Source organism: Pyrus communis, chromosome 15 (assembly GCF_963583255.1).
Source record: "Pyrus communis chromosome 15, drPyrComm1.1, whole genome shotgun sequence".
Classification (NCBI taxonomy): Eukaryota; Viridiplantae; Streptophyta; class Magnoliopsida; order Rosales; family Rosaceae; genus Pyrus; species Pyrus communis.
The window spans coordinates 19,494,197-19,509,370 of NC_084817.1; the positions used below are offsets into that span (position 1 = coordinate 19,494,197).

The 15,174-nt window shown below is 35.7% G+C and overlaps 1 protein-coding gene across 1 annotated transcript; it reads left to right on the top strand.

Moving 5' to 3' along the window:
• Window positions 1-3,691: 3,691 nt before the first annotated feature.
• On the top strand, window positions 3,692-4,345 carry LOC137717145 (uncharacterized). The gene is made up of 2 exons (XM_068456448.1): window positions 3,692-3,915; window positions 4,054-4,345. Exons 1-2 carry the CDS (start codon window positions 3,692-3,694, stop codon window positions 4,343-4,345), a joined length of 516 nt encoding a protein of 171 aa, XP_068312549.1.
• The last annotated feature ends 10,829 nt before the right edge of the window (window positions 4,346-15,174 follow it).

Consider the following 15,174-nt stretch of genomic DNA (forward strand, 5'->3'; position numbering starts at 1 on the left):
TACCCCTATTTGATGTATACAATTAATTCCATGCGGATGGTAAAGGAGAATTAATGATTTTGCAAAAATAAAAAAAAATGTTATAAATTCATTGCCTAATATGAAATAACAGTAAAGCATACCTAATATATGTAATAAGACTTGCTTAATAAAGTCAATAAAAAAAAATATTACACTAATTAATTTACCTATATGTAAATTTATGATTAGCAAATAACTTATATTTTGTAGGTAAATTAATATTTAATCAAATAACATTCCTTCATTTGTAGGCAATTTATTTTCCATGTAATATTATATATATATATATATATATATATATATATTTGGCACATTTTATTATTATAAGATATATGTACAAATACTAGGTAAATTAATTTTAATCAAATAACATTGTTTTGTCGTGTAAGTAAATGAATTTTGAATCAAATAACATTTCTTTGTTATCTAGGTATTTTATTTTGTATGTATCAATATCAAATATATATATATATTTATTGGGCATATTTTATTATTATATGTACAAATAATAGGAAAATTAGTATTGTATAAAATAATATTGTTTTATTATGTAGGTAAATTATTTTGCATGTATTTTACATATATTAAGTAAATTATGTTGCTTTTTTTAAGCAATCTAACATTTTAAAATTTTAAAAGTAGGCGCACTATTTGAACCAAATAACATTTTTTATAGGTAAATTATTTTGCATGAATTTTTACATATATCAAGCATTTTTTTTATTACATATGTGTGTGTCAAATTATATAAATATATATATATGTATATGTATATGTTGAATTTATAGTACTATTATATACTTTTGAAAGTGTGTGTATTGAACTACTATTAGAATTCCAAAAATCTCATTATGCACTACAAACCGTGTCATCACTTCCTCCTACTAGTTGTTGTATTATACAAGATGCATGTTGCATCTTTTCATTAGATTTAAGCCCTTTCAAAAGCTGCTTTGAGTTACATAAACTTAGCGCATCCAGCAGTGAAAAATAAGAGTGATCATCTTGAAAATCCACCAGTGAAAAATAAAAGAGTGATTATCTTGAAAAAACTCTTCTATTCTTTAGTTGTCTAACTGTTCCATTATTCTTCCCGTCATGTATCTTGAAAGTTGAAAGTACAAATATATAATGGTTTGTGCGAGTCCGAAATTTGCAGTGCTTGGATTTCATCAATCGTTGAATTTGAAGAGATGGATGTTTATTGAAATGTAAGCACAATGACACATGGAAAATTTTATCTTTAAGACATTTCATTCATGCAAACCTCAACCGCCAAATTAACTTGTATGCATACCTTTTATCTTTTACAGTTTGGAGACGTTTTCAGGTTGCATAAGAGTCAAATTACAATTGATGGCTTATGTGGCAATCTGAAGTTTTATGTCATATTTTGTACTTTTTCAACCGAATTGTCGAATATTATTTTATTATTTAAATAGAATTTTAAATGATTGTAATTATTAAAAAATGTTGAAACAAAATTTTTATTGGTTGAAATGCTAGTGGAATAAAGGCACACCATTACAATGAATTAAAAATAAATTTGACATTGATGTCAAATTTGACTCCAAATCACAAAACCTTCAAATCCAGTCAGCAAATAACACTTCGGTTGGAAAGATTTTTGATGTCAAATATGCACAGTGACATTCAACCTAGGATTTTGACATCTCCTTTGGAGATGCTCTTATAGTTTTGTCATAACGTTGTCTTCAATCAACTTGTAACAGTAAGAGCATCTCCAATGGAGATGTCAAAAGATAAATGTCAAATGTTAATTTGATGGCTGACGTGGCAATGTCAGATTTTCTTTTTTTTCCAACCGATATGTTCTTGTTATAAATAATATTTGTAAGATCCATTTTAAAAAGAAATCAATTAAAATAAATTTTCAAGATCTATAATTGGTGTATTAATGAGATTCACTCAATAAAATAATTAAAAATTATTTGACATCACCTTTTTTCATATGTCAATAATCCACATAGGATTGACATATCGGTTCAAGTTTGCTCCTGCCTTCAAATTTGATTACATGACATTCTACTAAAGATATGACATCTCCTTTGAGATGGTTTAAGTTATCTAATTCCTCTTTTGTTAACTAGTATTTTCTATGCTCCAATTAATGCATGGAGAATCTGTTAGCGAATATTATAAATGATGAATATTTCGAGAAGTAGCTGTATTAGTTCGATATATTACATTCCTTTAGTTATGTAACGAAGAATGTATTCATTTATCATGTAGAGGAATGGGAAATGTATCATCAGAGACCATCAAATATTTGAAATTTTCTTTAGGAATTGGTTGGAAAGTAGCATGGGGAAGAATATAGTTGAGAATGCTTTAAATTTGTGAGAAAGTTAAAGACTTGGGATAGGATATATAAATTAGTCATTTGTAATCGTTCTGAAGGAAGTATCTTACATTTGTATTTGATGACTACGTCCCATGATCTTGATTCTTTGCAACCGTTTTGTGCAGTTAAGAGAATAAGGCTATAGTTCAACTCGCATAATTCTTCAGTTTTTCATTTTTTTTTTTTTTAGTTTACATTCATTATATGGGTCTTCTATTGTAAAATTGATGGATTGATGGATGAATGAATGTCCACTAAAAAAGAACAAGACTTAGGAATAGTGTTTGATACTTTCAAAAGTATCATCATTGTTTTGTGGATGGTTGTAGTTACATGAGTCTCTCTATAAATAGAGCACTCCGTCTGTTATCAAAAGCACTACAAAAGAAAACAAGAGAAATAATATCAGTATCCTTCCCTCTCTTTATCTGTCATCCTTTTTGTGTTATAGCTACTAAAGTTATAATGTTATATTTTGCACCTGCTTCTCTCCTGTCCTTAGAAATGTTATCTCTCTAACTTTTGCCTCTTTATAATACGTTATCAGCACGACTCTCTACTACTTCACATCTCCCTTCACCGAAAGAAAGAAAAAAAAATGCTTCCTTTAAGGTTTTTCCTATTTTCTTCTTCTTCTTCCGCTTCATCTGCGTGATGCACCCTCGCGATGAACTGCTAGCACCATGCCTGCTTCTCGTTCTAAATTTAACAGTTACTTATATCTTTGATTTCTTATTTGGTGCAGTTCCTGGTTTCTAAACTAGTGTTTATTTATGTTAATTTTATTGTAATCAAAGATGGTGCGGTACAATCGCCCATCTTGACCTGCAAATTAATTTTCACTGCGATCAAAGATGGTGCGATATAATCGCCCATCCTGAGCTGCAGATTTAATTTTACTGCAAATTTTAGGTGGTGCGGTATAATTGTCCACCTTACTCTACATATTCAAATCGATTACAACTTGCTTTGCATAATTTTATCACAATTTTAGGTGGTGCGGTATAATCACCTATCCTGCCCTGCATATTTAAAATACTTTGCTTATTTAAATTTTCCTGCTGTTCAAGTGGTGCGGAATAATCGCCTATCCTATGCTTGTTTCAATGAGAATGGTGCGGTACAATCGTCCTTCTCATTAATCATGAAAATCTCGAGTCTGAAGTTTCGAGTGCTTATTATTTTGGCTTGAAGATCAAAATGAAAAATTTGTAAGAACCAAAAATTCTAACACTAAATTCCTCCAGGAATACAAATTATTGCAAGTTCTTACGTATCTCATTTTTCTTTCAAAAAGAAAAGAAGATGGTGAACTTGGCAAAGCTCAATTTTGCTGCCCTGGACATTATTGGGAAGAATTACCTTACGTGGGTACTGGATACCAAGATCTATCTGGAAGCAGGGAATCTTGGAGATACCATTAGGGAAGAAAACATCTCATCTTCTCAAGATCGGGCGAAGGCCACGATCTTTATTCGTCGCCATCTTGATGAGGGACTAAAGAGGGAGTACTTAACGGTTGAAGATCTGTTAGCTATCTGAAAGGCATTGAGAAACAGATACAATCACTAGACAATGGTGATTCTTCCAAGGGCTCGCTATGAATGGACTCACCTAAGGATCCAGGATTTCAAGTTAGTGGCTAAGTACAATTCTGCGTTGTTCAGAATTACCTCTCATATGAAGCTCTGTGGGGATACCATTACTGAGGAAGATATGCTGGAAAAGAATTTCAGCACATTTCATGCCTCTAACATGCTCCTGCAACAACAGTATAGAGCGCGAGGCTTCACTGAATACAACCACCTAATATCTGTGCTCTTGGTAGCTGAACAAAACAATGAGCTCCTGATGAAAAATCATCAGTCCCAACCTACTGGATCTGTACCATTCCCAGAAGTGAATGCTGCTTCTCTTGAAATGAATGCCACATTTTTTGGTGGCGATAATCATAAATGAGGACGTGGCCATAAGCGAGGCTGGTGGAACAAGAAAAGCAAGAATCATAGTGGTTAGTTTCACAACCAGATTCCAAGGAAAAATTCAGGCCCGAGCTTTAAAAATGGAAATTGCCACAAAGGCAAAGCTCGTATGAACAATGCTCTTAGAAACTCTGATGGAGCCTGCCATAGGTGTGGTGGCGATGGGAATTGGGCGCGTATCTGTCATACCCTAAATCATCTGGTGGATCTATATCAAACCTCCATTAAGGAGAAGGGTGTCGAGACTAATTTCCTCGACCAGGCTAGACCAATGGATATACCTAATCCAATGTGCGACTTATCAGGACAGTTGAATACAACTCACCTAGATGTCTCAGACTTCATTGTGGAAATGAGGAATGGAGTGTATCGGTCCGACTGAATCATTTATATTTGATGTACTTTTATTATTCTGAACTTGTAGTTTAAAAATTCACATTTCAATAAAAAAAAAAAGGCATTTAAATTTCTAAGTTGTTTTTAATCGTGATCCCCTTTACTCAGAAAGCATGGATAAAAGCTATGGTTATTCTCAAAACATGAGAAATGCTGAAGATATTTGTCTTGCAGACAGCGCAACCACACAAACAATATTTTGTGATCAAAAGTATTTCTCAAGCTTGATGCTTACAAGAGTAAGAGTAACAATAATATCAGGTCAATCGGATGTAATTGAAGGTTCAGGGAAAACCCGGATTATGTTTCCAAATGGAACAATATTGTCCATACAGAGTGCATTGTATGCTACTTGATCTACTCGAAATTTGTTAAGTTTTAAAGACATACGTTTAAATGGATACCACATTGAAACGAAAAGTGCAGAAAAGTATGTATGCATTACCTCTAATGATACCCATAAGTGTTTATTGGAGAACTTGCGTGGTTTGTCGAGTGGATTGTATTATAGATACATAAGGACAATTGAATCACATGCTATCATGAACCAGAAGTTCTTTGATTCAAAAGATTACATGCTTTGGCATGACCGTTTGGGTCATCCAGGATCCACCATGATGCGTAGGATCATTACCAACTCTAATGGACATCCATTATTAAGCAGAGACATTGATATCTCAAATGATAACCCTTGTAAGGTTTGTTCTCAAGGGAAGTTAGTAATTAGACCGTCACAACTAAAGGTTGATGCTGAATCCCCATCATTTTTGCAAAGAATTCAAAGGGATATTTGTGGACCTATTCAACCATCTTGTGGACCATTTCGATATTTTATGGTTTTGGTTTATGCATCTAACCGATGGTCACATGTTTGTCTCTTATCTACTCGGAATGTAGTTTTTGCGAGACTTCTTGCTCAGATAATCAAGTTGCGAGCACAGTTCCCAGATTACCCCATTAAGTCAATTTGACTTGATAATGCTGGTGAATTTACGTCTCAAACCTTTGATGATTACTGCATGACATTGGACATTGATGTTGAACACCCTGTTCCTTATGTCTATACTCAAAATGGTTTAGCAGAAGCATTGATCAAGCGGCTTCAGTTAATAGCTCGCACTCTGCTTATGAAAACAAAATTGTTAGTTTCTGCATGAGGACATGCCATCTTACATGCTACATCATTAGTTCGATTGAGACCTATAGCCAACGACCAATACTCCTCAGTACAACTCGTGTTTGGACATCAGCTAAACATTTCACATTTACGAGTTATTAGTTGTGCTATTTATGTGCCTATTACACCGTCGCAACGCACTAAAATGGGACCTCAACATAGACTGGGAATTTATGTGGTTTTTGATTCACCATCTATCATTAAATATTTGGAACCCTTGACAGGTGATATGTTTACAGCTCGTTTTGCTGATTGTCACTTTGATGAGAAAGTCTCCCGTCGTTAGGGGGAGAAAAGATCGTTCCAGAAGAACGGCAAGAGCTGACATGGGTTGTACCCACCTTGTCTCATTTTGATCCACGTAGCACTCAATATGAAAATGAAGTGAAAATGATTGTTCATCTTCAAAGTATTGCCAATCAAATGTCAGATGCATTTAATGATGCTATGAAAGTGGCAAAATCACATATACCAGCTGCAAATGCACCTGCAAGAATTGATGTCCTTGTTGGATAAAATAAAGTGGTAGCAAATGATTCATCTGGTGCATGCCTGAAGCGTGGTAGACCCCCAGGATCAAAAGATTCAGCTTTTCGAAAGAGAAAGACAAGGGCAAAGCTATATCCAAATGAAATCATTCAGGAAGAGAAAATTAATGAAAAATTAGCAATTCATGATTCTGTACTTCCAGAAAAAGAAAATGTCCTTGATGAGACACATGTCCCTAAAAAGACAACAGTACATGAAAGCAAAGAAATCTCTATAAATTATGCATGTACAAATGAATTGTGGGATCATAATGAAATAATCATCGATGATATGTTTGCATTCGCAGTAGCCACTGAAATCATATTAAGTGACGATATTGAGCCCTGCTCTGTTGATGAATGCAAACGGAGATAAGATTTGTCTAAGTGGAAAGATGCAATCCAGGTAGAATTAAATTCCTTAGAAAGGCGAAGTGTTTTTGGACCGGTAGTCCAAACTCCACCTGATGTAAATCCTGTGGGTTACAAATGGGTATTCACAAGAAAACGCAATGAGAAAAACGAGATAGCAAAATACAAAGCATGACTCGTTGCATAAGGTTTTTCACAAAGACCTGGAATTGATTATGAGGAGACATATTCTTCTGTAATGGACGTAATTACGTTCCATTGCTTAATAAGTTTAGTGGTTTTAGAAAAGCTTGACATGAGACTTATGGATGTCATCACTGTGTATCTATATGGAGAATTAGATACTGACATATACATGAAGGTCCCAGAAAGACTTAAGTTGCCTGAAACAACTAACAAACCACGAGGTATGCTCTTGATCAAATTAAGACAATCATTGTATGGGTTGAAACAATCTGGATGAATGTGGTATAATCGTCTCAGTGAATATTTGATCAAAGAAGGATATATCAACAATGTCATTTTCCCTTGTGTGTTCATCAAGAAATTCAATTCTAGATTTGCTATAGTGGCAGTATATGTTGATGATATGAACTTAGTTGGAACTCCTGAAGAGCTCAATAAAACTACTGAATATCTGAAAAGCGAATTTGAAGTGAAAGACCTCAGGAAAACAAAATATTGTTTCGGCTTGCAGATCGAGCATTGTGCTAATGGAATTTTGGTCCACCAATCAGCTTACATTGAAAAAATCCTGAAGCGATTTAGCATGGATAAGGCTTATCCACTCAGCACACCAATGGTCGTTCGTTTTTTGGACATTAAGAAAGATCCATTCTGTCCAAAAGAAGATGATGAAATGGTCCTTGGTCCAGAAGTACCATATTTGAGTGCAATAGGTGCTTTATTGTACTTAGCGCAATGTACTAGACCAGATATAACTTTTTCAGTTAACTTGTTAACAAGGTATAACTCTACTCTAACAATTCGTCATTGGAAATGAGTCAAAGCTGTTTTGTGATACCTTCGTGGGACAACAGACATGGGTCTCTTCTACTCAGGAAAATCCACAAATAACCAGATCCTTATTAGATATGCAGATGCTAGTTTCCTCTCTGATTCGCATAAAGCCTGCTCACAAACTGGATATGTGTTCACTAATGGATATACAACAATCTCGGGGCACTTAACAAAGCAAACATTAGTTGCTACATCTTCAAATCACTAAAAAATACTTGCTTTACATGAAGCAAGTCGTGAATGTTCCTGGTTAAGATCAATGATCCATCATATCTGGAATTCATGTGGTCTACCTTTGAAGACAGACAATCCAATTGACATCTATAAAGATAATGTAGCATGTGTTGTCCAAATGAATGAATGATTCATTAATGGTGATAAGACTAAACACATATCTCCAAAGTTTTTCAGTGCACATGAGCTTCAGAAGGCTAAAGTTATTGAAGTTAGCCAAATCCATTCCAATGAAAATCTGGCATATCTGTTCAACAAATCTTTACCAAAGTGCACATTTCAGAAGTTAGTGCAGAGTATCAGATTATGTCGACTTACCAATCAGCTAAATTTGAAGAATGCAGCCACAATAGGTGGATCCGGCCGACATATTACTTTTTATGGATTTATTTCACCTGAATTACTTATTCTTTGATGAGATGTTGGACACGGCCTATTGTGGTTTTGCTATGCTGATTATGGTTTTGAGATATAGATATTATGCATGCTATTTTCTGGGAATGTATACATGTTTCATGGTGAGGGGTTATTACTTGAGAAGAGAAATGATGTTTTCAAAAGCTTTGTTTTTGCCCACTTACAATTTCTATTTTGCACCCCTCCAGGTTCTAGTAGCAAAGTTTCCGTATCAACGACGATTTGTGGCACTTCCTAGTATAGGTGGCTTTTTGTGTTGGTATAATCATTATTTTACCTCACTATATTTTACTCTTGCTCTGCATCACGTCTGAAAAGGGGTCCATAACCGCTCGTGGCGCACTCGTGTACTTAGACACTTTTAGTTTTAAATTTGTTCACATTTTACACTCCATCACACCTTATGGCTTTGTCACCTCGGCCAACATAGCTCGATTCGGAGTCCTAATAGATTTTTCGGGTCAGGGTGTGTCATCACCACATCTATTCTACTTACTTGACTGAGCTCAATTACAAATTGGCACGCCTGCATTCAGCAAAAGCAGATAATTAACTTAATAGTTACTAACATACACACCATGTAGGCTTGTTAATTTTAGGGTAACAAAACCAATCTTGCACCTATGGATGTTGTGCGTTATGCGAACGTGCAAAGTGTGCGTTATGCGAACGTGCAAAGTATGTAGAGATCAAACTAATAAATCGCTTTATCTAACCAAATAAATGTTTCATTAGCTGCCAAAGGCAGAGCCAATAATCATCAAAGGGTAGGTTTTCGAATCTTAGTGCATGCTGGCAGACCAAATAAATAAAGTGTAATACTTTGCATCCTTTCATGGCGGATGCACATATCGCATCCCTTATGAAAAATATATCTTCAACAAATATATTTCATAATAAAAAAATGTTCGATTCCTTAATCTTTATTTAAAACCCTTATGAACAAAGTATAAATTTCATAATCGAAACTATTTTATTCTTTAATATTTATTTGAAGATCGTCCTTAAAAAAAAGAAAAAAAAAACACACATTCGAAACGGAAATCGTTTGGTCACCAAAATAGATCAAATAAATTGACATTTATCATGAAAATGTTACTTGGTACTCATATCGTCGATTTATTCCATATATTTGGATGCATAAATGATCTCTAATTTGAATCTTTTTCAAGGATGGTCTTCAAATGAGGACTGAGAAAATTTAACATTTCAAGTTATAAAATTTTTACATCATCGATTTATTTCATATATTTGGATGCATAAATGACCTGTAATTAATTTAAATGATTTTTTAGAATGGACTTCAAATGAGGATTAAAAAAATTGAACATTTCCGATTATAAAATTTATACGTAAAGATACGTTATTTGCAAGGAGTACTGAAATATATTCATTCCCCCAATGCGGGTATATATACACGTGTTATCCATAAAGAATCTACGATGTAATTGTTCAATGGCTAATCCCATCTAGTGGACTATTTGTTGGATATATAGGTTATGGCTATGTCGAGAAAGATAGGATGAAGGTTCCTTCAAGGCATGTAGGAATCAAGGTATCTTTCAGACTTAACTCGCGCCCACAATTTATGCGCAAATTAAGAGGTGATGCGAAATTACACTGTGAATACAATAGAGCTCGTAATAGCGTTTAGTGTGTGTCAATGTTTTACACGATCCTTTTTTACAAGCCCCAAAGACACCAAGAATAACAAGAAGGCTCAATTATTACCAAGAACAAAATTTCTGTGCTTTGGTTTTGAAAGAAAATATGGAAGTATTTGGAGAGCTTTTCTTTCAACGTTTGTAGGAAGTTTTAATCTTAAGTCTCAAAAACTCCAAAATTCATCCTCTATTTATAAAGGAATTCATGTGCTTTTCTGATATGGTTTAGCAACCATTCAAATCCAAGTATCACTTTAATTGTACCTCTTTAATGAGGTACCACTTCATGAGTAACGTGTCTTTTTTTTTTTTTTTTTCAATTCAAACGTTTAGAAATATTTATGAAATTCTTTTAAACTTAAATATGAAGTGGCAAAGCTTAAAACCCAAAGAACACAACTTCATTTCAATACCAATGTGCGCGATAAACAAAACTACAAAATAATAAAAATATTATTAAATAAATAAGAATGCCGAAACGGCTACAAAACCTCAAAGGGTTATATCTTGACTAGTTTACTACTGAATAACAAAGCTCTCTAATTATAACCCTAATCCCTAATAAGCAAGGAAACTAGAACCTAATTCTAATGATCTGCGCCTAGAACCCAAACAATAAAAATAAGCAACTAATTTTCCAACAACTTTACCTCCGAAGAGGTGGAATTTTGAATTCTGCAGAACTAGGCCGATCGGTCACCTCTTTACATAAAGAATTCTTTCGTGCTTTTGCTGTCCAGGCAGACTGGTAGCCATATTAGGCCTACAGTTCGCTAATGTCTGATTGTTGAGATATTGGGCAACGACCCTTGTAATTATCGTTTTGATGTTTCTTATTCTTGATACAAGCTAGATGTACATTAGACATGAACAAATTCAATGGATCCAAAGTATAGCTTAACTGTATACAATGGATACATTGACTAGCTTAATTCTAGGATCTATACAATCGATCCAAAGTGTATATGTACCTGTATAGTTCTTCCAGTAAAAATAACGAAGTCTTATTCACGGGTTCGAAAGAACACCGTCTCCTCCCTCGAAAAAAACCCTCGCTACACTCCTGAATTAGTGCTACAAGGGATTGAACGACTCCACCACCACAAAATCTTCCATCACCGATACAGATATCTTCAGCCACTGTAGCCCGAAGCCGGTCACATAAAAGTCGATGCTTTGACCTCGTGGGGTTTCCAGGATGGTGGGACCAATGTCTCAGCATTGGTAGCCGCTGCAAGCAATGGTAGTAAGGTTTTAAATACGTCTGCATCTGCTTTTAATGGTGCATAGATAATTGATTTCGGTGCAACGGATCATATAACATTTGATTCTAGACAGGTCTCACCCCTTAAACCATCCTCACAGTAGTTTGTTTCCACCACCAATGGTGCTCATGTCCCGGTTATTGAGGAAGGATCCTTGTCAATCACTGATACTTGGAATTTGGGTCCTGTTTTAGTTATTCCCTCTTTGGATTATAACCTTCTTTCAGTTGAACAAATAATCACAGCATTATTTTGTGTTGTAATTTTTTGACCTAAATTTTATGTGTTTAAGGGCATCCAAACGAGGCAAACGATTGGTTGTGGTGTTAAGCAAGGGAAACTCTATTACTTGAATTTGGTGCTAAATAGTTTGCTCAAATAAAGCACTGTATCGTGCTTTTTGAGATACTGGTAGCCAGATAAAGCTGACCGTTCGCGAGTTTCTGATTCTTGAGATATTGGATTCATAGTAGGATCTAACAAGGGACCCATTGAATACTTAAAAAAAGAAGGAACCATGATGGAGGTTCTCCGATTCAGGTTTGAAATCTTAAGCTATTAAGAGCGTCTCGTGCTAAGAAATGGCCAACCCATTGACAAACTGTACTCCTGAAAATCCTTCGTAAAATCTTATTCAAATCCTCAATCAGACAACTGTAAATTTTAAATGCATAGAAGATAACTTGTGAACGCATATAACTTGTGACTTATAATTTAATATCCTTATAAATCTTATATAAAAGGATTCTTCCAAACAAATACAAAAAATGAAAAGTTTCAATATGATAGAGGTTTTTTTTCCCTACTAATTATTATTTTGTCTTCTTATCAGTAGCGTAGCTAGGATTTTCAAATAATGGGATCATATTATCAACCAAAAAGTTTCATTGGGCTGAACACCTAATAGACACTTGTCAATTCCTGTCAACATATGCTGAAAGTTTATGCCAACATATGTCAACAACAAATATTATTTGTAGAGGCTTGTCAAGGGTGGATGTAGGATATTGTGGAGTAATGTTGAAGAATGCCAAGGTTTTTCAGCTGAATTATTTCATACAAGAAGAGAGAAAAGGAAGACAAATATGATAGAAGGAAATAAAAGAAGTAGGAAGAGGAGATTGTAATTTAGTTTATCTTAGCTATATATAGGGGTCAAATACAATATACAGACAAATATACATGGGATTTTTAGAGTTATTAGGGTCAATGTCACATCCCGCCCCGGGCGGGACCACTTCCCGGGCCCGCTCCACCACTGTAGCACGATATTGTCCGCTTTGGGCTTACCATTCCCTCACGGTTTTGTTTTTGGGAACTCACGAGCAACTTCCCAGTGGGTCACCCATCATGGGATTGCTCTAGCCCTCTTCTCGCTTAACTTCGGAGTTCCTATGAAACCCGAAGCCAGTGAGCTCCCAAAAGGCCTCGTGCTAGGTAGGGATGGGAATATACATTTAAGGATCACTCCCCTGGGCGATGTGGGATGTCACAATCCACCCCCCTTAGGGGCCCGACGTTCTCGTCGGCACATTTCCGGCCAGGGATTGGCTCTGATACCAAATTGACACATCCCGGCCCGGGCAGGACCACTTCCCGGGCCCGCTCCACCACTGTAGCACGATATTGTCCGCTTTGGGCTTACCATTCCCTCACGGTTTTGTTTTTGGGAACTCACGAGCAACTTCCCAGTGGGTCACCCATCATGGGATTGCTCTAGCCCTCTTCTCGCTTAACTTCGGAGTTCCTATGAAACCCGAAGCCAGTGAGCTCCCAAAAGGCCTCGTGCTAGGTAGGGATGGGAATATACATTTAAGGATCACTCCCCTGGGCGATGTGGGATGTCACAGTCAATAACAGGAACTCCACCCCTAAAAAAATGCGCTGGCACCTAGTCTATTTAATCCACTCAGTGAACAATAATTGGCCAAATGCATTTTCACCCCTAAAAAATGCACTAGCACAAAGTCTATAAAATGTGTTGGCACAAACGATCTTTACTCCTACAAAAAGTGTTGGCACCTAACCCATTTAAAATATTATTAATTTTTTTTATAAAATAATAAATAAAATTCGGATAGGATTTTTAACCAATTTTGTCACGCCACGTGTCATTATCTGAAAGTACTAATTTATGGATAGATTTCCGATAAGATTTTCAACCAATCCTGACGCGCCATGTGTCAGTATCTGTTTACAATAATTTAGCCCAGATTTCGATCAGATTTTCAACCAATCTTGTCATGCCACATGTCATTATCCGAACATACTATTTTGTGGATAAATTTCCAATTAGATTTTTAACCAATCTCGACACACCACGTGTCACTATCTATTTACAATAATTTAGCCAAGATTTCGATAAGATTTTCAACCAATCACGTAGTGCCACGTGGCATTGTCCAGAACCTCATCCTTCCTTTTTTTTTGTCCATATAAACCCTACATCCTTATATCCATCTTCATTCACACACCAAACTGAATCCTTCTTTTTAGCTCATAATCATTCTTCATTGTTTTTAAATATTAAGTTCTTACAATGTCTTTGTCAAGGAGATTGTATGAGCAACAGAAAAAATTGTTGGCATAACAGGAAGAATTGTTTAATCTCGAGGAAGGTAGAGATGAGGCTTTTCCAATGGAAGAGGATGAGGATGTTGAACATAGAAGACAGAGGACCTCAAATTCCTGTCATGTCATGGAAACTGTGGGTCAGATATCCAAACCCAGACGTGCTGCAAACTTGGATAAAAAGAGGGAAATACGAGGTAAAGATCTCTTGGAAGATTATTTTATCCCCCCCCCCCAACAGTTTATTCCTTGATCATATTTTTAGATGTCATTTTAGAATGCAATGAAGTTTGTTCGACAAAATCATGAGTGCTATTTGCAACCATGATCCATACTTTGTGCAAAAAAAAATGATGCTTTTCATGTTCTATGTCTTCTTTCTTAGTAAAAAATTATTGTTGCCTTACGGATGCTTGCAAATGGAGTATCTATAGATCAAGTGGATGAGAAAACGAGTATGGAAAATCAACTGTTCTAGAGTCTCTGATGCAGTTTTGCTCCGCAATCGAAGCCCTCTACATCGATGAATACCTCCAGAAACCCATGCTAAGGGACATGCGAAGGCTTCTGAAGAAGGGTGAGATGCGAGGCTTCCCTGGCATGATTGGAAGCATCGACTGCATGCACTAAACTTGGAAAAACTGTCCAAGTGCGTGGCAAGGAGCTTATGGTGACAGAAAATGAGTCCAAAGTATCATTTTAGAAGTTGTGGCTTCATTTGATACATGGATTTGGCATGATTTTTTTGTTGTTCCAAGAGCTTAAAATGACCTCAATGTGCTTGCCTAATCTCCAGTGTTCCACGAAATGCTGCAAGTAAAAGCACCAAGAGTCACATATTGGGTCAATGGCCATAAATACGAAGGAGCATACTACCTAGTAGATGACATTTACCTAAGGTGGACAACGTTTGTCAAAACAGTGCCACATCCACAAAGTGAAAAAGAAAAACACTTTGCAAAATGTCAAGAGGGGTGTAGGAAAGATGTGGAGCATTATTTTGGTATCCTGCAAGCTCCTTGGGCGATTGTCAGGGTTGCTGCCAGAATGTTTGATGTCGAGGCTCTTCGATCCATCATGATGACATGTATTATTCTCCACAACATGATTATGGAAGATGAGTATGATTATGATGCCGTCAATGAATACGAGCCGAACACGAT